We start from the raw sequence: 25,417 nt of genomic DNA, 5'->3' as shown, positions 1-25,417 counted from the left end.
ACGGGGCCTTGTCTGAGCCGTCGGTTCGTTGAGGCAGGGCATGGTGGCTTCGGGGCAGAGCGCGGGCCTCGGCCTGATGGCCGAGTCCCTGACGCTTGGGGAGTGTTGAGCCTTTCGGGGGTGGGCGTTACAGGCGGTGGCCTGGCACTTGCAGGTGGATGAGAGTAATGCCCGACAGAGGCAGTTAGTATGCTTTCACTTGCGAGTTTCTTAGTATAACCCAATGTCACTGGTTTTTTTAAGGTTCCTTCATACTCCCAAACTCCTTTAGAGGACCTTACTTTCTCCAGAAGTGCTTGTTCATATACAGGATATGGTGATCTCTATTTTGCTCTCTGTTTTTGCCTGTTCTGTGAGAAAATGATGGACTTTTTTTTTTTTTCCCCCTCACAAGTCCCTTTGCACAGAACAATGGATGATGAGGGGAAAACCTATGTTTCTGCAGAAATATCTGATATGTTGGAATCAGTTTCTTTTCTGAATGTGGCAGGTAAACCCTCACCTATGGAGTCAACAGTATTACCTAATACAGAGGATCATGAGGTGTGGATTGGTTTTGTAGTCTGTCTTCTGATTATGCCTTTTTTTTTTTTTTTTTAAGCTTTAATTCTGGTAAATATTTCTTTGGTAAGAACTGCTGTATTCCCCTGCCCCCAAGATGTTTTGATTCTTGTGCTTACTTCTCATTGCTTACAAACAGATCATAGCCAGTAGGAAATGCAGGTGGTTGATGTTACATGATGTGTTGTGCTAAGCTTTTGAGAAGGAAGCAAAGGACTTCAGTAATTGCACTTTGAATGTAATATGACTGTACCGCTCTTTTTAGTAAGCTAAGAAAGGACATAGATCCTTGTTGAAAGCTTGTTAGGTGCTTGGAAATAAAAATCTATAATGCTGTTCTGCAGTACACTTTTGAAGCTAGTATAGCCATCTCTGCTTTTTTTAGAATGATAGGTTTCCTGATGGACTTCCCTCAGGTGACTTAATTTTGTATGATTAGGGGAGTGCTCGTCATGGGAGGGCTGTAGAGGCATCTGGTAAATCCATCTGCTGAATGAACAAGTTGTCCAAGTAGGGACTTTGAAGCTCTGTGAGGAAGGAAGGAATGCTGGGATCCCTCTAAAAATCTCCCTGCTATTACCACTTCACCTGGATGGGGAGACCTTTGTACAATGGTATGGGATGGAAAAGCCCGCCTTAGCAACTAAGAACTGTTTCATGGTTGTTACTGTGAGGAAGAGGAGGGGCTAGTGCCTGGATGGTGGTGATGAAGTGGTCTCTTGAGGCTAAGAATGTGTCAGTGTATTAACTGAGCATGCTCCATAGGAAATGGCAGTGCGGTACTGCAGAAGCAGCTGTTAGAAAATACAGCTCGAATTCAATACAGAGGGAGACCAGAAGGTGGAAGCAGTGCAGTTTACACCTCCAATAGTGTGCTCTTGCACTGGGGGACGGATGACAAAAAAGGGTTTACTTAAGGACATTAGGAGGTAAAGAAGCAAATAAAAGCTTAGGGTCTGAACTTTACAAGGAAGGAGAAAGTGAGGCAGTAAGATAAAATAGGAAGTACTGCATCAGAGATGTATGGTGATATGATCTGGGGGTGTTCTGTTTAAAAAGTGGCCAATATAACTCTGTATGTTTTTTTTAATGAATAGGCATATCAACCTTTGAAAGTCTTCTTGAGAGTGAGGCCCTTTTCTGTAGCGGAGCTTGAAAGCCATGAGTCTCAGGTTAGTTGGAGAACCTAAGAACTAAGTTTTTCTTCTCCCTCAAAGAACACCTAATATTGTAAGCCAGGACTTTCTTTTAGAAAAGCCGTGTACTGCTTCCAAATAGAATTAGTGGACACCTGGATAGACGTGATTTTTTATCACCATTTTTACTAATTTGCATGGTGCAGACATGCACACCTGTAGCTCAGGAAATGAGGGAGCTTCATGGAAAAGATTATGCAATTCTTGGAGTAATTCAGGTATCTGACCCTTGAGTTTGTTTGGAATGCCTGAATAGTCTGCTACCTTGTCTCAGTGACTTGCTGCTCATCCTGTCAAATTTTCTATAACCTCTACAGCTTATACTGTCAGTCAGATGCTTCAGCATTTTACACATACATACATGTGCACATGCAAACACACAGAAATACTCCTTTCTCCTACCCCCTCCTCCCCCGCCATCCGTTGTGAATACTGATGCAAAGAATTCATTTAGCTGTCCTTGGAGGACAAGGTCTCTGCAGTGCATCTCTCAGCCCTCATGTTTGCAGGGTCTCACAGGCTTTCTGATAGACCTCTTATTCCTGACCTGTTTGGAGAAGGATTTAATATTAGTTCTGACTTGCCTTTTTTAAATGTATTCCTGCATTTGATCTGCCAGAGTTGGAACCTTTGTATTTTTTCACTTGGATTTCTGCCCCCCCCCAACTTCCATTCACCTTTCCTTAGGCAGTTGTTGAGTGGTATGCACTACCACAGTGCTTCCGGTTTGGTATCATTCAGCAATCTGAGCTGGCTGTAAGGGTAAATTGATTTACAAAACCATATTGTTTTAAGAGTTGTTTATCTCATTCCTCTTTGGAATGGGAAATTTCTGACCACCTGACCATTGGTGAAACTACTTGTTCTTAAAGGCAGGGAGGGAGGAAAAAAATAAGTTTTGAAGTCTGTGCTAGATTTTTTTTTTAAAGCTCTTGTCTTCATGTAGTTCATGACGAAATAGTTGATCTTCCGATATATTAGCTGCATAACTTGTCTTGCATGCTATGAAGGCTTTTTCCTCAGCCTCCAAAACTATACGTGCTTGAAAGATCTTCAGTGTTTTCTGCTCTTAACCAGCACCTGAATCTGTGAGGAAGATGCTTGGCCACAAATGAAAGAAGAAAAAAAAAACCCAAAAACACCAACCAAACAAAAAAAAACCCTGCAAAAAACCCAACCAAACACAAAACCCTTCCCATCTCTATAATCAATGGGAGATCAACTTAATTTTTAGGTCCTTTTTTCCTTCCTGCCACACATAATTTTCAGGAAAGAATCTTTGTTCCAAATATGCAAGGAGAAAAGAAGAAAGTAGAACCCAAGCCCTATTTCTTACAGCTGTAGACTGATGCTTTAAACAGAGACGATCAACAGGTTAACTGATCTGTTGTTGCTTATAGAGATAATGATTTATGCAAGTAAAGCTTAAGAGATCTGGATGAAATTCTGTACTCTTGATGCAACTGCCAGTGATTCTCTAAAGTCACCTGCTGGAGAGCAGGAAGTTGTGTTCTTTGGGTATGATGTGTACAGTGCCAGAAATGGTCCAGCTCCTGCCAACTTGTGGGGTTAGCTGAGGGGACACAACAAGAGTGATGTGTTACCAGCTGGATTCCAGCTCTGCAGATCTGACTACTTTAAGGCCTCTGCTCATGAGTGTCTGTGAGACTGGTGGCAGCTGATGGCACATGCTGCAGATGTTGGATTCTTCTGTAGCTCTCTAGGATTTAGTACATCTGACCTGCATTTCTGTTCCTGGCAAGGTGGGAGGAATGTTAAAGAGTATATGGGTTTAGAGCCTGGCACAGGGAGCAAGTGATTGGTCTAAATTCAGTACCCAGCTTAGAGCTTCTATAGCAGTTGATAAACAGACTTGTTAATTGAGACTCCTAGGAAGAGCAGTACTTCTGTACGTGCTACACATGGGTTATTAGTCTTACCGGCTCTGGCCAGCCTCTGAACATAAATGTCAGATTTAGTTACAATCAATCCTTGTGGCTGATGAGCTTCAAGATACTGTTCAACTACATTGGTAGTTCAGTTTGTATTTTTGGTAGCCTGTCTGGTATAAAAAATTTTCCTGGGATACTGCATTCTACGTTTATCTAGCTAGAATGTGCTAGGTAATTGCATCTCACCTTTACTTAAGTGAGAAATAGCAATCAAAATACTTGAAACTAATTCAGTTTTCTTCATTACTGATAACACCATCTGTCAGTCAAAGGATAATGCTTCAAACTTATTTTATTTATGGTGGTCATAGCTTGTTTCACACTGAAAATGATTGAAGTGGAAAACCAGTAGATTTCTAGATAGCTTTGCTTTCGTAGCTAGGAATGTGCAAGCCACAATCACAAAATACCAGGGTTTAGAAAGTGTTTAAAAAAGAAAAAAAAGTTGCTGGAAGGAAACCTAGGAAAGTTTTATACCTCGTAGAAAACTCCAGATGATTGCCTTAACTTTGTCTACACTACGGCTTTCATGTGAAGTGGGTGTCTTTCTAGTTGTTGCACATATCAACAGAGATTATATGTAAATTTTGCAACTCTTTGTAGCTCTGGTAAATAGATGAAAACACTAATTTGTTAGGTTTTTTCAGATAGCTTTCTTCCTAAATAATTTTGTGTGGTGTTTTGGTTTACCTTGTCTTGTTTTTTAAGGGTTGTGTAACTATTGAAGATCCCCAAACAGTAACTCTTAATGCACCCAAAGAGTCTTCTGCAATGAAAAACAGTGAAAGGGGCATTGGCTATTCTGTGCACAGGTTCACCTTTTCTCAGGTAGGCAACCATTTTACTAATTGTTGGTTACAGTTCGGTTTTTTGCACTGCAATGATAAAAACTGAATTTTCTACTATATCATGCAATGTGATTTTTTTTTTTTCTTTGAATTACATGTGGTGGTAGTTGCCTTAAAAAAAAAAAACAACAGACTGCTTATTATTTACTGTTAGGCTGTCAAGAAAGCTGTATTACAATGGAGGTGCCTTTTAGATGAGACAAGGAAGCTTCTTCGGTAGCTCTGTTGTTTACTTTAATTAGATGCCACAGAAGCTTCTTGTAGGCACAGACCTATGGTGGTTCTGCTGTTCCTGCTGATGCCCTCATCTGGGAAGTGTTACAGGAAATCACCTGTTTAAAGGCACCTACGTAAGCATGTGTTTAGGGACTTACTTTTGAAAGGATAGCAGCCTAACTGCTTAAACCTTCTATACTGGAAGTAAGTTTCTCAACTCTGTTGCCTGATGCAAGAACTTCTGCTCTTGCAGTATCAAAACATAAACAAGCTTCAGGCATTGAGTCATCTAGACTGTTGTAATGCTGATCTTCTCATCAATTGTGGGTGACTGGTACAGAGTGAGGAGGGAGTTGTGCATCACTAGCAGATGATCTTGAAAGTATCCACTAAAACGGTATGTGCACAGTAGCATTCCAAGTAGTTTATTTTAGAAGTAGGAAAATATTAAAAACTAAGTGCAAGCCTCTCAGAATTAAGCAGGCATGCTATGAGTACCCAACAGAAAACGTGGAATCAGAAGGGGTTCAGGCAAGACAGAAAACTAAGCTAGTATCTCCTACTCAGCTTGCTCTGAAAAACTAGTCACTGTTAATCAGTGACAATATTTTGATATATTAAACTTCTTTGTGCCATTTATCACTCTTTTTTTTTTCTTTCTCTTCTTCCACCCCTCCGCCCCCCTTCTCCAAGGTATTTGGACCAGAAACTACTCAGAGTGAATTTTTTGAAGGCTCAATGAGAGAGATAGTAAGAGCATATGTTAATGGAGTGAACGGACTGGTGTTTACTTATGGGGTTACAAATGCAGGCAAGACATTCACTATCCAAGGTATAAAATGTTTGCCAAAAAGCATATATAACAACCAAGTCAAAATCCAATGAGAAATTTTTATGACTGTCTACATTTTATCTTTCCTTATTTTTAAGGGACTTCAAAAGATTTTGGTATTTTACCTCGCTCACTTGATGTGATTTTTAACCACATAAGGGGAAGACATTACCTGAAGATGAACTTCAAACCGTATTTGAGCAATGATGTTAAGAAACTAGAAGATGCACAAGTTAAGCAAGAAGAAGCCATAAAAACTGCTATTCTTGCGTCACTGAAAGAGGTCAGTGACCAAATACTTCCTTGTTACTAAATGAAGCTTCTTAAAAACTTCCTGTCTAACAGACTATCTTTAATAGAATCTCTGTTTCATTATTGAATCTTTAGATTTATCTAAATCTACAGTATGGATACTTGGTGAACCTTGGAATAATAAGGCAACTGGCTGTTTTTGGAGCTCAGGGTGAACTGGAAGAACTTTCTGCAGCAGGCAGCACACACTTCAAACCAAAAAACATTGCAAAGCCTGGATTTCCATAGAGGAGCAGTTCTTACACTGTGGTGACATTAGCCCTTGAAAAGGCTCTGAGAGCTGACCTATCTAAAACCCTCTTCTTGTTAAATTAATCTTTTGGGTCAGGTTCCCAGGCTAGATCTCTGGGCAGTTGCTCAAATTCCAGTACTAGCTCAGGAGAGTTGATGGCAACATCTCAGCAGGGGCAGCGAAGGATGCAGAAGAGTCCCTTTTGGTGGAAGACAGTCTTAAGGCAGATTAAAAAGCTGGTAAACATGTCATTTATGTAACTTCATAAAGAAACTTTGATGCAGCAAGTGAAGTGAGATGCCACAAAATGAATTTCCTAAAAGGATTACAGCCTGCTTAGAGGATTGTATGTATCTTGAACTCTGGTCTCTGAAGACTGTAGGTAGAATAGAGGAGTCTTTACTGTGGCAGCCTGATGTTTTCATTATCTAGTCATTTCTGTTTCCAGTGTAAGAAATGGGTCTCACCAGAAAATGGGCACCCTTGTGTGTGTGTGTCTTGTTCTATCATTCTAAGCCCAGCTGCAAATTGTCACAAGATGGCTGTCTCTTTTTACTTGCTGTTCAGAACATTTTTAACCTGAACTGTGAGCCTGCTATGTTTTGGGATTATCATTCAGAGCAACTCTGAATGAATTCTGGGAAGTATAGAAGTAATGATTGACTGGGTTTTCTTTTTTCTGTTGTCTTTAATGCCAATGTTGTTAAAGTACTACAGTTAGCTCTGAAAGAATATCCTTCTATGAATCAAATTCATATGTAAAGTTCCACTCTAAATTCTATTGCTTAATTTAAAGTCTGCAAACCGAACTTTGTTTAGTCTGAGTCTGGTTAACTTTTGAGGGAAGACCTCACGAAAAATCTAAAAGATGCTAAAGAACGCATATTTATTTTGAGAGTGTCTTAAAAACTCACTTGCACTGTGTGTATATGTGCAGGGGGTGAGGGTCTTAAAGAAAAATTGAGATGGTCAGGAGGATAATAGGTAAATATTTTTAAAAACTTTATGGAACCTGCAAGCTTGCAAGAAGGAACAAGCAGGAGCTCAAGGTCTAGAGCAGGAGGTCCAATATCTTATTTTGAAGATAGCTCTATACTTTACAAATATCCCTTTTTTTTTTAAATCACAATCTGACTTCATTAATAGTTTAGTTACTGAATGTTGCAGTAGGTGATCTAGATGCTGATGCACTATAGTGAAAATCAAGCAAGACTCCACCATCAGGAAGGAAAGGGAAAAATGCAGTTAGAAAATAATACATGACAAGACCTTGCTTATGTGTTACAATGCTTCCATAGTGATAGTTCAGCCATCCCCAGTAGTGAAGCTGTGCTTCTTGATAGCTTGTGAATAGCGTCACTGTTCAGATGTTCACTGAAGCTTGTAATCTGAGAGCAGATACGGTTTGGTGGGCTTGGTTTTGGTTTACATGGATTTCTGCAGGCCCCTTTCCCAGGCTCAGTTTACATGTCATGCAGAAAAAGCCTGCTGTTCCTTTCATTCTCTCAGTTTAAACTGCTCTGAATTACTGCAATACCCTTGTATTTAATGTTCTACTGTTTATGTTCTCTATACAGTACTGCTGCAAAAAATCTTGCTTGGCATGGTTCACACCCTCTCCTTACCTTTACTTGTTCTATTCACTGGATTAAATACTGTTTTTTACTGGATTAAAAGCTGCTTTACTTGCATTCCTATTCCCACCTGTCCTTGTATTTGCTATTAAATGTCAGTTTCTGTTACTGGCAAACAATGTCAGTTCCTGTTCCCACTTGTTTTCAGGCAGTCATCTTCATGTTCTTTTCTGTATTTGGCCATATGATTTGAAGAATGGTATAGCAATATAGCTAATTCACTCAGTTTTGTTGAAATACCTGTACAAAAACTTAACATGTGCACAAGTACTGTGGTATTGGGTTTTTTACATTCCAATACATTTTTGACATGCATAGATGTGCCATGCATGTCAGTCCCATACCCTGCTTTAGAATTCTGCTTTGTACTTTACAAATGGAAAGAACAGAATCCAATGCTTGTGGTTATACTTTTTGACTACTGGAGCAACATAAATGTATACAGTGCAATCTTTGCAAAATGGTCATTTATAAAATAAATGCTATTTATGCTATTTATCTTTAAAATGGAAGATCTGAAAGTATGGCTTCATACTTTTGTGTTTGTAAAAATTCTGGTTTGGATATACCAAGTGAGTAACATAGGCATCAGTAGATAATCCATAATGAACTGCATTCTAATAGCTAGAACATGAAGGTTTACTTCTTTGAATCTGTTCCCCCTCTTTTACTGTAGGATGTCCCTCTATCAGGATTGGGTTTTGGGAAATCAGGGTGAATGTCCTAATGAAAATTTTTATCAGCACATAAAATATGGGAAGTAGTATGTGGAGATGTTGGAATCTCTAAATAGTGGGAGTTGCTACTTCATTACAGCAGTTTTCCTAGTGGTAATTTGAAGCCTATGCTTTGACAAGTCTTGGCAAGTTTTTACATAATTTTGTTGATGTAAAGAAATTCAGCAAATGTGTATACTTAAAGAAACTGTGCTGTTATCTACACAGGATTTTTAATGGCCTTTTAATTCAGTCTGAATTAAACCGACATAGACTGTTGGTTTATCAGCTCTTTAAGTCCTTTATGAAGCTATCATTTCACTCTGTCTGAGGTCTTAAAGTATGTTTGACTCAAAATCTCACAGACCTGGCATAAGCCTGTGATTTATGAAAGTGATTGGCAACAATCAAGCAAATTAGGAATCTCTGCTGCTTTACTCTCTTGCCCACCACCCTGCCATCTGTCCCTGAAAGAAACTTACTTCTCCAGTTCTTTTGTTTGACTGAAATATTCTTCAGATTTGTCCAATAGTTCGTAAAGGCATTCTGGGCTGTCACAGTCTGACAGAGGATCTTGGTTCTCCCAGAACTGTAAAGTAAGTCTACTATGTTAGTAGCAATTGGCCTCCAAAACAGGTTGCTGGGAGTAGCAGAGAGCAGTAATTCTTGTGAGGGAAAGAGCATTTATTGATTTTTAGTTCAGTGTTGTTAAAAGCATTTCATTTGCAGCCAGAGTAAGGGGGGCTTAACACTTAATACTACTGCAATATTTAAATCTTAAATACTGGAATTACTGTCATTTTTTACTTCTGCTAATCTCGTAGTCTGTTCATGTGGATGTAATGGTCTCTTATTTTCTCAAGGAGACAGAAAGCATCTCAAATACTATTACAAACATGTGTGATGTGGAGTCAGCTTCTTTCAACTGTACTTCAAAAACTCTTCCTTCTGATTCACTAGGTAAAATAAAGTGGAAAAATTCGGGGGGGGGGGTGAGAATAGAAATTTAGGAATATAAGTGGGTAGTTATTGGTGGATTAAAAAAAATCTCTGTTCTATACTACAAAGTAAATATATATAGCTTTTAACCAAATTTTAATGGCTCAACTCGGGAGAAAGAGTAACAATGTAAAAATATTGATAGTTTTGCCCCTTTTGGGGGAAGGGGGGGCTTAGTTCTGCAAAGCTAATGTCTAAGCTGCTGGAAGGTTGTGGTAGAGGGGGACAATAGCTTAGAACGTAGGCATGTTCTGGTTACAGGTGACTGCTGAGAAGTTCAAATGTTCTTGGGTAAACTCAGTTATGCAGTGCTGTATATCTGATTGTACAACACAGATATATACAAGCCTCCTGCTTTTAGAAGGTTCTATATGCTGCAATTAAAATTTATCAATGAGTTGTTTGATCATTGAACTCTTTCTCTGTTTTGAGTTAGCAGAGAACAGCTTTGTTCCACTTGACATATATAGGAGTAATATACACCAAAGAACACAAGCGTCTGTGTGGATTTCCTTTTGTGAAATTTATAATGAATATGTGTATGACCTATTAAATGTATTATCTACATCAAAACCTCAGAAGCGCAGAGTCTTAAGAATTTGTGAGGATCAAGGAGGGAATTCTTATATTAAAGGTAATAATATTGTTTTATGACCTTGGCAGTTTCACAGAATTTCTTTCATCAGAAACTTATGTAAAAGGTCTCTTTTCACAGACTTAAAGTGGATTAACATTCAGAGCACTGAAGAAGCCTGCAAAATACTAAAAATAGGAAACAAGAACCGAAGCTTTGCTTGTACTAGAATGAATGAGCAATCAAGTAGGAGGTTTGTTCCTCTAATTATAAGCATACTATGTCTTTTTTTCTTTTAAGGGGAGGGAGGAGGGGAAGGGAGGAGAAGGCTTTAGAATATGTTTGAAATGAGCCACTCTTCAATAGTAGCTTGACTTTCCTTGATTATTCTGGTTTTATTATGAAAGTCTTCCTGGAAGAAAGCTAGGAGAGGCCGTATGACTTTACTAATATGTGGACTTGGGTTCTTATTCATGGCTTTGGACAACCAAAAAGACCAAGTCACATTAATTTGAGTGCCAACGGGGCTATACACCTTGGCAAATGCTAGTGGTGCTGAGTGGAAATGGCTGTGTGAGGATGTTGAAAGAAAAGCTCAATAATTCTTCATCACTGGCAGTATAATTCTTGGAAACCTGGAATCTGTCAGTAGGGGATGTAGGAAGGAGCAAGTCATGCAGTACCTTTCAGTGCTGCTAGATTATCTAGGTGCTTTTAGATTGCTGTGTTCTAGCTGAGTTTACTTGGTATCTTAAGAATTAAGCCCCTAGCTTTTACCCAGCTCTGGAAGATGGATCAGGGAGAGTCTAGTTTGATGGAATGGGTTGAACTAAATAAGGAGGTAGTAAACTTTCTGTTGAAAGTGCCTTCTTACTTGATTTTAATGTCCTCTTATTAATTTGTCCTTTAAGTGTGGAAGGGCCATGTTGTATATTTAGCTAATAGTAATCATAGTGTTACTAAGCCTGCTTTTTATCTGATACAGAACAGCATAACTCTTGGTTTTTAGAGAAAGACAGCTGCCATTAAGTTTTATCATAGAATCATAGAATGCTTTGGGTTGGAAGGGACCTTGAGAGATCATTGAGCCCAACCCCCCTGCACTAAGCAGGGACTGAACCTGTGAACTTGGCATTATTAGCACCATGTTCTAACCAACTGAGCTAACCTGGCTGGTCATGCTGTGATTCCACCTGAATTTCACTTGAGCCTAAAGCAGTGCAGAAAAGAACTGTGTTTTTCTGGCAGAGTTTTGTGCCTAGAATGTCCTCCTTTTGCTCTAGGGAATATGCTGACTTCCACTGAGCTTGTTTCTAAATTGTGGCTTTGTTTGGTTTTGCGTGGTGTGTTTTGTTGTTTGGGGTTTTTTTTTTGGTTGGGTGGGTTTTTTGGGTTTTTTTTTTTTTTAGAAATTTCATTCTTAAAATTTCATTCTTAAATTGTGGGTTGGTGCTGAGGAGTAAGGCACTGCTTTAAATATATACTAGAGAAGTTTGTCTTCTGTGTGTCCTGATTTACTGGATAAACTGGGGACAGGGCACTTGTGGTTCTGGGATTTTCTTTTTGGTTTCATACAGCATGTCCACTGCCTTTGTAGCTTGATGTCTAAACCAGAATAACTGGATTTTCAAGTGTCACAAATTCAACCTTTCTAGAAAACATAATAATTTCAAAACTGAACAAATAACTGTGTATGAAGTAGGAGAAATTACAGGACTGTCGAACCATAACTTATTCCTCCCACCCATTTATTTGTAAGAAGTTAGTTCCTCAGATTTACTGAGTTCAGATACTGTCTAAAGATTGTATACAAAGTGACTGCCTGAGTACTCATCTTCTGATCAGTAGACTTAAGTGAACCGGCTTGTTCTTTCTCCAAGACAGCTTGTAGGCTTCATGTGATATTTTTCCCTTCCCTGTATTGAAAGAAATGGAAAGTCACAAAATACAACTTTTATTGCGGCTTTTTGCTGCTAAATGAATGCATTGCGAAGGTAACTAATGTAAATTAGTGAATTAATTCTTGTTCTTTCTTCAGCTCTGAAATTTCTGTAGCATACAAATTTTACTTTGCTTCAGTGACTGCTTAATTTTCATAATTGTGGTTATTAAAAAGGACTTCTTTCCATTCCAGTCACAGTATATTTTCAATCAGGCTACTGAAGCTAACTGATGAGCATCAGCCGCATGTTCTTGGAGTTTCAGAGTAAGTGAATGCTTCAGCTGATTACCAGAATGTAAATATTTTAGAAAAGTTGATAATGTATAAGCATGCTGAACTGGTGAACTTTCTTTTAATAAGTCCTGTGAGAGCTGAGAAGGAAATCAGAACTCCACTGGTTGCATAAAACTGACTGGAAACCTGACAGGGACAGCCACAGAAGTGTTTCCCCATCTTTTATTCTGTTAAGGTTTGGCTGAGGGAATCTGTTAAAACTCTGTCAGTAATACATAAATTGAGGGAAATATTTGTATATTGTCTTACATAATGGGGAGGTGGGGACAGAGTAGTACTGTGTAATACCACACTATATGTTCCGCTAATCAGAATTCAAATGGCTGGCTGATAGATGCCAATCTCTAAAGTTGGAGCGCAGCAGCTAGTGCTGAAGACCCAAGGTGCAAGCTATGCCTGTGTATCTTTCTACTTTGGGACCGGACTGGAGTTTACAGGTTGAATGTTTCTAGGAGCACATCAAATGTGCTGCAACAACACAAATTCAAGTCTGTCATCCCAAAAGAATGCAGGTGACATGCTCTGGCACTGATTCATGCTACAATCTACAGTAAGAAGTGATTTGCTTAAAAACTGTTCTCCTGATCTAAAATGCTAATGTAGGCACACCATGTGAGAGCAGTGCTAAGTCCTTACACCTCTCTGTTCTTTTGTGATTTAGGGGAAGTGGCTTGGAGCTGCTTGAAGCCATTTAGATAGCTTTTTTGTTTCTTTTTTCCCTGATTAATTTTCCATTTAGCTTGATATGGAAAAATGAGGACAGTCCTGTAACAGTGTTTTAGTTCAGTCATAGCTCCTACTGAGTTTTCTCTTGTCTCTGATAAGCAGAGTTGGTAATAAATATACCTCACTGAGATAACACCTTTTAATGTCACATGTTATGGTGATAAATACTCTAAGGAAAGATAACTTGAGGAAATGACTGCATCTGTATTCCTTGCTGTTCTGTGTCTTGGTGTATTCCCCTGGCAAAGCTTGCAGCAGCTGTTAGATGAATGACAGAGTTGGTGTGTTGCTTAAGGAAGAAAAAAAGCTTGTATCTTTGTATCTTGTACTGAGAAAGATAAAGATCATAAGATCATAGCCTTTCACACAGTTGAAATATGTGCCTTATTAATATGTATAGTATTAATATGTACTTATTTCAGCTGTGTGAAAGGCTGTGATCTTAAAAAGATATTATTTTATGTAAATAAATGTGTAAGTGAGTAATAGTTGGGTTACATAAATTGTCTAACTTTCAGAGCTTCCCATATTTCAAGGGCTTTCTTTATATTAAGTAAAAGTGATGAAATTCCTTGATTATCCAGGATGATTGTCTCTGATGGTAACCTATTGTACCACAAGGGATAGCTCAGTGGCCCGAGTTTAGCAGCAGTTAATTGCTATAGCCAAAGAGCTTTAAGGTGATCTGGGAAGGACTTCTGGCCTCTTATTTGCAATAGGAAACAGTGTTCTATATCCAAAAGAGGCAGACTGGAGTGTATTGAAGTCTACTACTATCTTGCAGTCCTCTTAATGCTGGAACTGGTGAAGGTGACAGTCAAAATGCTTCTGTAGTATAGTCCCACTATGCAAAACTATTTCAGAAGTTCCTCTTGTCTTGTCTGGAAGCACTCACTTTAGGATTGCAACAAAATTTGGGTTTCTAAACTGGATTCTTTGTCAGAAGGCTTCCAAAGTTTTAAATGAACCCTACAAGCAGACTTCTTCGAATGTGCCAAATAGACTGTCTTAGGAGCAGCCACCTTGTTCAAGTATCTTTATATACAATGGGAAGATAGGTTAGTGCTGTTATCCTAAATACCTTGCATAGTGCATTCCAGACAAAATGTCAATGTTAAAGTACAACTTATTCTGTGATCTAGGTAGGCTGAAATGAGTCACTCATTTACACTTTAGACATATAAAGAAATAAAAAGACATGCAGTTCTATTTTCATACTGTTTAGAAATAAGTTTGTATGTGTATTCTGGATAATTCTTTCATGCAGGTTGTCTTTCTGTGACTTGGCTGGATCAGAGAGGTGTAATAAAACACAAGCCTTTGGAGACAGACTAAAAGAAGCAGGAAACATTAATAATTCTCTTCATATCCTTGGAAAATGCATTGCAGCATTGAAGCAAAACCAAAATCCGAAGTAAGTGACAAGTTGTAAACAACATGCTAAGTTTTAGGTTGAAACCCTAAGGATCCCTTTAGGTTTCTGCAAAGTGATTCACATGGTCAGAGGAAGATACAAATCTAGATGTCACTGGAAAACTTGAAATGAACATTCTTTCTCTAAAACTGGGTTGTGTGTGGGGTTTTTTTTTTTTTTTTTTTTGGAGAACAAGAAAAGGCAATTAGGGGCAAACTACCAAGCTCTTTTCAGTGTGTGCATATGAGCAATAGGCTTTGTGGACAGATCTCCTGTTTTGTCCTCTTCCCTTCTACCTCCAAATTACACAGGTGGACTCATCTGACAGTTGACAGGTAATCCTGTACTTAGCCTTTGGCTTGTTCCAGGATCTGTTTTTCAACACTAGGGAGCTGTGATACAGACACTCTTTACTTCTCTTACTTTTAAATACTTTAACTTGTAGAGCTTATGAGATCCAGGAAAGACCTTGCTCTTTGCTGTGAAATAGCTTAGGCTTAAATATGAGCATCCTACTGGATCTGTTTCCTGAAAGAGAAACAGAATTAACCTAAGTTACAGTATTGCAAAGGCCTCTTACAATTTTTTTGTTCCACAATTTTTTTTATTCTTTTCTCCATGAGGATGAAGCCAAGCTATATTCCGTTCAGAGAGAGCAAATTGACTCGTCTGTTTCAGCCATTCTTTTGTGGAAAAGGCAAAGCTTGTATGATTGTAAACATTAATCAGCATGCTTCCACATATGATGAAACACTACATGTAATGAAATTTTCAGCTATAGCCAAACAGGTAAGAGTGCATCTACTTTCTCTGCTATTCTGCATTCTTTGTTACTGTTGGTTTGTGAAATGATCAGGTTGTATGCGCTTCAGTGTGATTAGGACATTGATGCATCATATTAATTCTTCTGCATGTAGCTTCCCTCTAAAAGGCCTCTAGTAGTCTTGCCCATCGGCAAACTTACTTGTGGTAAGAAGTTAAGATAGCTGCAGCTGTCTGTGGCTTGTTCAGTTCTACACCACGGACATTCTGTGTTTGTTTTTGTTTTTTTTTTAAATAAAGTTAGGGCACTTTCAGATATGACTGGTTATACCATATATCTGAGAAAATGCAATAATTTGGTTCAAGCTTTTGATGAATTGTTCAACCTGTGTGCAGTTAAGCGTCTGTTGCACAAGATGACAATTGTTCAAAACTTCTTGGACAGCTAGTAGTGGTAGTAGCCTCTTACTCTGTAGTCTGAATGAGATCTCTTGTGCCTGCATTGCTCCTATCTGGCTAAGTGCAAGTAACCCATAACAAACAAAAACAGAAGACTTTTTTTGTAAGGTAATGCTTGAAGGTAGTGTCCTCCTCTCCTTTGAAGGCAAAAAACCTGCTAAATCTACATGCTTTCGTGCTGCTTCTGCTAGCTCTGCTTGTAAGCCTCCCATTAAGTTCAGGACTTGGGGTCTTGTTTGGTCTTAAGTTCATTCAGCTTCCCTAGAAGCTGCTTCTTGCAGAGAGTGGGATGATGAGCTATACAGTGTTTCGTGGCATAAATAAAGTCCATTTCTAGTGTGGAACCATGGATTAGTTCTGACATGTTCCAAGTTTGTAATGGCATGTCTAGTATGATCTGAGAGAAAGATTTTTCTAACTCTGTTCGGCTGCAACTTTCATCATAAGACAAGAGCATGCACTGAGGATCAGCTTCTCTTATATGTTGTCCTATGACATACACACTTGAAATCTTTATGTAACTAGCACAAATTGTTGATCCCTGTCACAGTATTTCAGGAAGGAGCAAATGTTTTGAGGATTTGCTGCTTTTCATTAACTTCCCAGGAAGCTACTCCAAAACCTTGTGTTTTAGGGGAAGAGAAAACGCCTTTCTAGACAAGCATGTTAAGTTTGTTAGTAGATAATCTTTCTCATTTTCACTTTGTTAGAACACCTAAGTCTTATATTTGTATTGATAGAGGGGTTTTTTGTCTGCTGAAAGCCATGTAAAATTTCATTAATGTTCTTGTAATCATTAAATATAGTGTAAATACAACAATGCATTCATGCTCCTTCTTCCTAGTATTCTGATATCTGCAATATTGACAGCATTGACAAATCAATGCATTCAACTCTGGATTTTCCAGGTAATCCAGACAATCCTACCCAAAAGTTTTGGTTACTTTCCACCCAAGCTAGTTGGAGACGATGGCAAACCTATCATACACTTTGATGCTAACACATCTGTAGATGACTTTCCTGACAGTACTGAAACCTCCGTAGAAGAGGAAGTGGACATCACCATTCTGAGTCATGAGGTAGATACACATCTACTCAAAACTGTACCCAAGAAAGCCATTGCTATTAGTCCTAGTATTAGAATCTTTTACCATGAGAGATATGCTGGAAGCTGTGTCAAATGAGAACTGTAAGCATCTGCTCAGTGTCTGGCAGGCCTAGACTTAAAGTAGTCTAGTTCGGAGGGAACAAGTGTGGTTGTGGAAGGCTGCCTGCAGCTTTCTAGTTAGGTCAAGCGCTAAATTTGGAATTGAACTGATTGCTCAACGAGAAGAGTAAGGAAGCAGTATATGTGTTCAAAACAACATCATTTAGTGGTTTGTGCTCTTTTGGGAACAGCAGGAACAAGTTAAGGTGTGGTATTTTAAAAACAAAGCTACACAAGCTAATAGCAATGAACTGTAAAAATCAAGTAGGCTTTATGCTAAATGGTTGTACAAATTAATGTTTAAATGCCAAAACAGTAGTAAACTTCTTGATAGCAGAAATCATCAAGATGGAGAAAGGTTGTCTTTGCAGTAGAAATTAATGTTTGAAAATATTTTAAGCTTTGGTGCAGCCCCACTGAAAGTATAGGCTTGTAGAAATGCCCTCTGTGGATGACTGTCTCTGAATATTTCATTTGACATACATCTGAATATATGTTTCTAGCTTGTTTTCTGAACTGAAATATGTTAAATTTAGGATCTCTTGAAAACTGCAGAGAACCTAAAGGAGAAGCTAGTTGCAGAAAGGCAAAGTAAACTTCTTCTGGAGGTGAAGATACGTAGAGAGATGGCAGAAGCAATGTTCCGACAGCTGTTGGAAACAGAGGAAGCCTGGAGGCAAGTCATATTGCAGTCCTTTTCAAGACTGAAAGGATTCCACATATATAAATGCATACATTTTTATATATATACACACACATGTATGTATATACTTATATATGTATATGCAAGACATGCATACTCATGTTATTTAGAGAAGTTAGGGCTGGACAATTTCAAAGCTTCTGATGAAAAGGGAAGAAGGACCATTAAAATAAACTCTTCCCATGTACACTGAAAAAGTAATGCGCTTTCTGTGGAACTGTTTTATTTGTAATTACTGGAGATTGTCCTGACTTGTTATTAGTATTTAGCAGATGTGGAATACTGTTACAGGTATCCCACTGAGGCTTGTGATTGTTCCAAAACTTACACTTGGTCATGTTAATAAAGCATGCATGTGTTTAAGGTAGTTTGAATTGTATCTCCTTGAGCTCTCCTGGATTCTTGCTCCTGGATGACTTATGAACCATTGTTAGTGTACTATCTTATAAATTACTGTGGCTGCCTGCACTGATGTTACTAATTTGGAGATTTGTTTTCAAGTGTGCCCAGATTGCTCAAGCTGCTTTCACTTCCTCTTAACTCTTCTCTTCTTGAAATCAGTTTCCTGCTGTTTGAATTGCTAACAGAGACTAACCCCAAGTTAAGCTGCCAGCTGAACACACTATGGTTTAACACCTGCACTGACTTAAAATTGTTTGGGTGCCTTTGGCCAAACACATGAAACAGTAGGGATGCCTTTTCTCTGAGGTGATGTTCTATGTTGCTGCTGGGGCATTTTTTTAAATTGTGACAGGAGTAATGTGTAATGTATTGAAATAATAAGGCAAAATGAATTTGGTATTTATCTTTAATGGAGAAAAAAACCCCAAAACCCAATGTGAAAGACATGTCCCAGAAGTATTCTTCAAATATCAGGTCTAATTGGGTGTAGTCATATCTATCACTACATGTTGGTGGATTTTTTTTTTTATAAAACTTCTGTTTGACAGATCTTAAGTATGTGTTCTTCTATAGCACTTTCCTTGGTATATGCCAGGTAGAAGTTATGCTTTGGTGCAAGTCTGTGGGATCATCGAGAATAAAAAGGAGGAAAAAGGAGAAAAGTACTTCTCGGTCTCTTAACTTCACAATTTATGATTAGATTAATAACTTTGATATTGCCAGTTGAACACATGTAGTCAAATTGTAATAGCTGGAATGCTCATATATTAAATAAAACTAACATGTTCTCCTCAGCAACCGCTTGGAAGATATGAAAGACAGTTACGAAGAGAAACTGGAGAGCAAATTTGAAATGTATAAAGAGGCCATTAAGAAACATGCATATGTGTGTGCAATGGAACAAATTGAAGATCATTATGTTCCCATAGAAGAATTTCTAGCTGAACAAGAGAAAGTTGAGGTATGACTTGACTGCTGCTACAAAATGTGTGCTGGCCTCTTGACTGTAAATTTTGCTTTTCCTTAACAGACTCATTCAGGAATCCTAAATGTAACACTGAACAGTCAAAATAACTAGCAGTTCAGCCTGGCTGTTCTGGTGTCCAATGCTAGCCATAAGGATAGAGATGTCTTCTAACACTACTGTAGCGTATACCTAAATGTCCCGATCTTTGAGGGCACAGTTCAATTAAATCCAAGTCATCTTTATCTCTGTAGTGCAATGATTGGAACACCTAGAGGGATGGTGTATACACCAGTCTGGCTTTGTGGAGATCATTGGGATTGTAGGGTGTAGAGTAAAAAGCTGGTCTTGAAAGGGCTGGTGGGGAATTCAGTACAGGGTAGCTATTGTAATCATAATGGATCTCTACTCTGAAGGTCTAGAGGAAGGATTGTGGGATAAGAAACTGTAATGAGAAATCAAACTTTATGCAGGAGAGAACTTAATCTCCTGAATATACTTATACGTAGAGCTGCTCAGAGTTGGCATCAGTAAGTTCCTTTCCTTTTGCAAGTGAGCCATGTGCAACTCTGTCAGTCTTTACTTCTAGCCTCTGTGGAGATAGTCTCAGTCTTCTCAGAAGGTCTGTAGTGGAAGAAAAGAACAATTGTGGTATACACCAGAGGTGCTTTCTCGCTGCGCTCTCCTGTCCAGGAGCCAATAAGACATCTTGCTCTACTGGTGGGCAGGTTCCTTTCAAGACATGAGGGAAGTGGGTTTCTGTGGTAGTCTGTGATATATAAACACTTCTGCTTTTACAGCTCTCCATTCAGGTGCTGACAAGCAACACTGTATTGTGTAATGGCCTCTATTTTTCCAGCTCCTTCGTGCTTGTCTTGTTTTTATGTTCACTTAAGCCCTAGTTACACACTGTGTTGGGGTGGAGGAAAACAGGTTTAATAGTGCCCTCTGTATTTATAGCGGCCTCTTACACTGGCCACAAGGCTGCATAAGGGAAGATTCAAAGAACAAGATGGTCCCTAAGATGTAAAATTCTTGATTGACAAAGGAGAGCACGACATGAAATATGAGTGGAAGCTTCAGAGAACCATAATTAGATGAATAACTTTTCTTGATGGTGACTCTTGTTTGATTTCTCACTCTGAAATACCACCCTAGTGATCTGACAGGTACTAAAACAGAGATTGAGATTAAAACTTAATTCTATTAAATATATTCTTCCTTATTTAGCAAGACAACTGGCAACAGTGTTTAACACAGATGCCCTAAAGTTTCCTTTCTGCTGTATGGCTACTTTTAATACAGTTTGGAAATCTTCAGACTGGAAGAGTTGACTCCTGTGTAAAGTAGCTTCCTCCTAGAAGGTCTTGTGATCTGAGTGTTACTCCTTACTGTGATTTCTCAACCATAACTATCACAACTTCCACCTGAAACAATTTTAAAACTGAATATATATGTATAGTATAATTGAAGGACATGCAGTAGTGCATGAGGTTAAGCAGAAATTTAGACAGATTCTACTATGTGTCCTTTTTTTCAGGATAGAGAGAGTAAAATACTGCAATTGGAAAGGCAACTTCATGAACAGTCAGGGAGGCTGTTGGCTCTGGGAAGTCCGAATTCAGATATACTACCTGCTGAAAATAACCTGGAACTAGGTAGGAATCTAATCCGGATATTCAAAGTTCAGTTTACTTTTGGTATTGTGTATAAACAAGCAAACTTTTCTTTTGCCTATAGATCTTATGAATAAGATGATGGAGAGAGCCAATGAAGGACTGCAGAAACAATGCAAAGAGAAAGAAGAGGTACCTCTTGCTTAGTATTTAACAAATCTGGGGATAATGGTCCTTAACTCTGGCATGGCTCAACCCTTAAAGATCTGCACTGTAGACAAAAGCATGAAGATTCCTGCAAATGGGCATCAAGTTCACAAAAAAGCCCTTGTCCCATTGTGGATGACTTTTGCCAGAGATTGGCTGCGTTCTGGCTTTACTCTAGTTTGTAAAGGCATCTACTACTGTAACAAGTCACATGGTGAACGTGATGCGAGTTGGAAGTAGGGAAGTATGTATAACCTCGTATTGGAATGTGTTGTAAATATTGCTGCCATAGCCTCAGTGCTTTCCTTCCTGAAATGCTGCCTGCCCATGCACAGGGGAACAGTTACAGAATCTGGTGATACTTTAGATCTAAAGCCAAAGTAGTGCCTTAAACCAGTCCTTTCTGTAAGTACTGAACTCCACTATCCCCTTAAACTTAAGTAAAGGGTAATGTCTCTGTTCTTCAAACAAACAAGATCCTCATGTTCTGAATAGCATATAGAGGTGGAAATTAGGAGCTTCAGGCTGTGTTATGGAAAACAAATACTAATTATTTTTAGGTATGCATTTTTAGTCTGTACCTTGAATGAACTTGTAAGGCTACAGTTAGTTTCCCATGTTTAAAGAGGTTGGGGAGGAGGGAAGAGACAAGCCTTGTTCCTTTCACTAACAACAAATAGGAGTAGGGTTTGGAGAAACAGTTCCAGCTGGTTCTAATAAACCATGTAAATGGAAAGTGAACTTAAGTCATTTTCTATTGAGAAAGGGTACTCCAAAAATAACTTTTTCCTTACCAAGTTTAATGTCTTGTGTTATGGCCCTGGCATTTGTTTTCCATTCCTGTTCTTGAGCTCTACATCATTTTCCATTTCCTATGTCAATTTCAAATTTTGATGCTAGAAAGAAACTTTGGCTTTTATGCTTGATATGGGGATACAGTATTGACTGTTTTGTGTGGCTAGAAAGTGGTACAATGATGGGATTGCTGCCTGACAATAACTGAAGTGAGAGCAGTTTAAAGCACTTGGTTCCATCAGTGCCCTTCTGCTGCTTTGCCTCACATATCTGTGCATGTATGATGAGTAATTCACTACTTTTCTTCCCTCCCATTCAGCCATTAAACATGGACAAAGGTGGGTTTTTTAGCAGTCTAATTATTGTTCCTCCAACCTTGTAGAAGTAAATTAATGATATAACATTAATTTTGCTGGTTCAGAGTTCTTTCCCTCTCAAGACTTAATCACCAATATTCCCATCAGAAAGGTGAGGTCTTCTGTTGTAACTGTGCTCCAATACATTATATGAATAGTGTTAATGAGATGAGAGCATTCTTTTAACTACCCTTACTGAAGAGGAGCAGACTGTTCTAGAAGTAGCTTAGTATGTGTGGCTGTTCTTTGATTGACAGGTCTATGTAAATCTAGTAGCTTCAGCACAATAGCCCTTGAATGCTCCAGCTGTATTTTATCACCAGAAATGATGGGTTGGGACACAGGGGGTTGAGAGAAGCAGGCTTAGCCTTCATTGCTTTGATCTTGCAGTTTGTGCTGTTCAATATTAAACACAAATGCTTACAGTGTCTGTATGAGTTTTAGTCATAAACAAAATTCATGTAAAACATGCTGTCTTGAACTTCAGTGTGTATGGGGTTTATTTTCAGCTTATAAAATCTCTGAAGTTTAAAATACAGAAATTAAATGAAGCCCTGCTAGAAGCTAATGAAGGCTACAGAAAAATGGCAGAAGAGAACAGTCAACTGAAGCATACAATCATGCTCAAGGTTTGTCAACAATTTAAAAGCAACTTTCATATGGCTTTTATCTATAGTTGTACTGGGTGTTTTTGCATCTTTGTACATGTAAAAACACTGCTCAGTCTTGAGGGATGGGATGCCATCCAGAGGGACCTGGACAAGCTTAAAAGTGGGCCCATGTGAACCTCATGAGGTTCAACAAGGCCAAGTGTAAGGTTCTGCACCTGGGTCAGGGCAACCCCTGATATCAGTACAGGGTGGGGGATGAGGGGATTGAGAGCAGCCCCGTGGAGAAGGACTGGGGGGTACTGGTGGATGAAAAGCTGGACATGAGCCAGCAATGTCTGCTCACAGCCCAGAAAACCAACCATATCCTGGGCTGCAGCAAAAGAAGCATGGCCAGCAGGTCGAGGGAGGTGATTCTGCCCCTCTGCTCTGCTCTGGTGAGACCTCACCTGGAGTACTGCGTCCAGCTCTGGGGCCCTCAGCACAAGAAGGACATGGACCTGTTGGAGCGGGTCCAGAAGAGGGCCACCAAAATGATCTGAGGGCTGGAGCACCTCTCCTATGAGGCCAGGCTGAGAGAGTTGGGGTTGTTCAGCCTGGAGAAGAGAAGGCTCTGGGGAGACCTTGTTGCAGCCTTGCAGTATTTAAAGAGGGCTTATAAGAAAGATGGGGACAGACTTTTCAGCAGGGCCTGTAGTGGTAGGACAAGGAGTAATGGTTCAAGGGGTAATAGTTTTAAACTAAAAGAGGGTAGATTCAGGTTGGATATAAGGAAGAAATATTTTACAATGAGGGTGGTGAAATGCTGGAACAGATTGCCCAGAGAGAGGTGGTAGATGCCCTATCCCTGGAAATATTCAAGGTCAGGTTGGACAGGGCTCTGGGCAACCTGATCTAGTTGAAGATGTTCCTGTTCATGGCAGGGGGATTGGACTAGATGACCTTTAAAGGTCCCTTCCAACCCAAACCATTCTATGTTAGCATAATGTTTTTACTTAAGTTGTTTGGTATTTTTCTGTGCCTAACTTCCTGAATTATGGGCTCGGAGCCCTTGTGTTTCACTCCTTGACTTTGTATCTTGTAAGACAAGACTCATTTTTCAGTTTAAGTGAAAGACTTGGTCAATAGGGTAACTCTGTGCTGTCAACTCTTGCTAATCTAAAGATGCCACAAATTATTCTCAAGCAAAGAAAATACTACTTGGAACTGTAGTCATGAAGTGTTTTGCTGAGGGCAAGCAAGCTGTCAGTGCACAAATGTTAGTGCAACGAGACCTAAGTTTCTGTGGTTTTAAAGCTATGCTGACACTCCTGCAGAGGTGGCAAAAGCTGGATAAGTGATATGGGCAGGTAAACTACTTAATACTGAAATAGAAAAAATCTTTCCTTCAAAAGCAGGGACTTCATAAATTTGACAGCATCTGACCTCAGACATCAACTAGATTCCTAAATAAAACACGAGAATTTTGAACTCTTGACAGTTTGCATCTATGTCTCATTTGTAATCTGCAAATGAAGCAAGGCAGGTATAAGACTGCTTAGTGAAGTTTTTCTTTGAACATCAAATTACCTTCTGCATGCCTTTTAGTCTAAGTCGGAGACTTAAAATTGTTCATCTTGAACTTTGTTTCTTCATTGGTTCTAAGACATGGGAAGGTGGCTTTTTGTTAACCACAAGGATTAGAGAGCATCTTTAAGACTGCCCACATCTGTATTCTGCCCACTCAAAGCATGTACTCAGTCCTAGTTAGCAGACTTATGACTATGAGAGTTTTCATTTGACCAGTTTTGCTTTCAGTAATTGCAGCTTAAGACAGGAAAGCCTTCTTTATTTGGTTCTTAGAACAGCAGCAATTCTTTGCATAGTGTGGCTAAGCACTTTAGTATCAGCTTCTTCAGTCAGACTTAAGTCTCTAACTAGATCTGATGGCCCTGTAGTTTGCTGTTCTCTAAATTACATAGAAGTAATTCAGAAGAAATTCTGGAGCCCTCAGCACAAGAAGGACATGGACCTGTTGGAGCGGGTCCAGAAGAGGGCCACCAAAATGATCTGAGGGCTGGAGCACCTCTCCTATGAGGCCAGGCTGAGAGAGTTGGGGTTGTTCAGCCTGGAGAAGAGAAGGCTGCAAGGAGACCTTATTGCGGCCTTTCAGTACTTAAAGGGGGCCTATAGGAAAGATAGGGACAATCTTTTTAGCAAGGCCTGTTGTGACAGGACAAGGAGTAATGGATTTAAACTAAAGGAGGACAGATTTAGACTGCATATAAGGAAGAAATTTTTTACAATGAGGGTGGTGAAGCACTGGGACAGGTTGCCCGGAGAGGTAGTGGAGGCCCCATCCCTGGCAACATTCAAGGTCAGGTTGGACGGGGCTCTGAGCAACCTGATCTGGTTAAAGCTGTCCCTGCCCACTGCAGGGGGGTTGGGCTAGATGGCCTCTAAAGGTCCCTTCCAACCCAAAGCATTCTATGATTCTATGAAATGGGTACTGAATAGCCATTTGGCATAATAATAACAGGGGTGTTTACTGGTATAGTAAAATAATCTGAAACAGAAAATTAAGTGAAAAAGACTTTGGAGTGTTCACATACCTAACACAGCCTTATCCTCATAGGATCAAGAAATGAATAGTCTTCAGAACTGGGCTAAACGTGTTCTGGAGCTTGAAGAAACAGTGTCTTCCCTGCAAAAAGAACTTGATGAACGGAAAAAGCATTTCTCTATAGAGGAGCCAAAACAACAAAAACCCAGGCGAGGTTTGTTGGCTAACCTGAAATCCACAGTAGCAGCCACTACTAGTACCCCTCTTGGTAAAGGCTGGGGGAAGTATGAAGATGCTTCATCCTCTTCAAGAAAACAAGTACTGTTGGCTCATAAAGCAAAAGAATAA

The 25,417-nt window shown here is 39.3% G+C and overlaps 1 protein-coding gene across 1 annotated transcript; it reads left to right on the top strand.

Annotated features, from left to right (window-relative positions):
* The first annotated feature begins 411 nt into the window (after positions 1-411).
* Positions 412-25,417, top strand: LOC104026296 (kinesin-like protein KIF20A). Its single transcript, XM_075705986.1, has 18 exons — positions 412-543; positions 1,659-1,733; positions 4,418-4,537; positions 5,467-5,605; positions 5,704-5,888; positions 9,363-9,459; positions 9,935-10,132; positions 10,214-10,325; positions 12,207-12,278; positions 14,302-14,448; positions 15,072-15,237; positions 16,578-16,748; positions 17,413-17,552; positions 18,777-18,942; positions 20,486-20,603; positions 20,686-20,753; positions 22,429-22,548; positions 25,142-25,417. The coding sequence occupies exons 1-18, from the start codon at positions 412-414 to the stop codon at positions 25,415-25,417; spliced, it is 2,502 nt and encodes an 833-aa protein (XP_075562101.1).

The sequence above is a fragment of the Pelecanus crispus genome, chromosome 2 (genome assembly GCF_030463565.1).
Source record: "Pelecanus crispus isolate bPelCri1 chromosome 2, bPelCri1.pri, whole genome shotgun sequence".
Lineage (NCBI taxonomy): Eukaryota > Metazoa > Chordata > Aves > Pelecaniformes > Pelecanidae > Pelecanus > Pelecanus crispus.
This window is presented reverse-complemented; position numbering and strand designations above follow the sequence as displayed.

Bases quoted from the DNA above. Each gene is read 5' to 3' on its own strand.
- LOC104026296 (XM_075705986.1), top strand. From the start codon at position 412: ATGGATGATGAGGGGAAAACCTATGTTTCTGCAGAAATATCTGATATG. The intron at 17,553-18,776 runs GCAAGTCATATT...TGTTCTCCTCAG, and splicing joins GAAACAGAGGAAGCCTGGAG to CAACCGCTTGGAAGATATGA. The intron at 20,604-20,685 runs GTAGGAATCTAA...TTTTGCCTATAG, and splicing joins TGAAAATAACCTGGAACTAG to ATCTTATGAATAAGATGATG.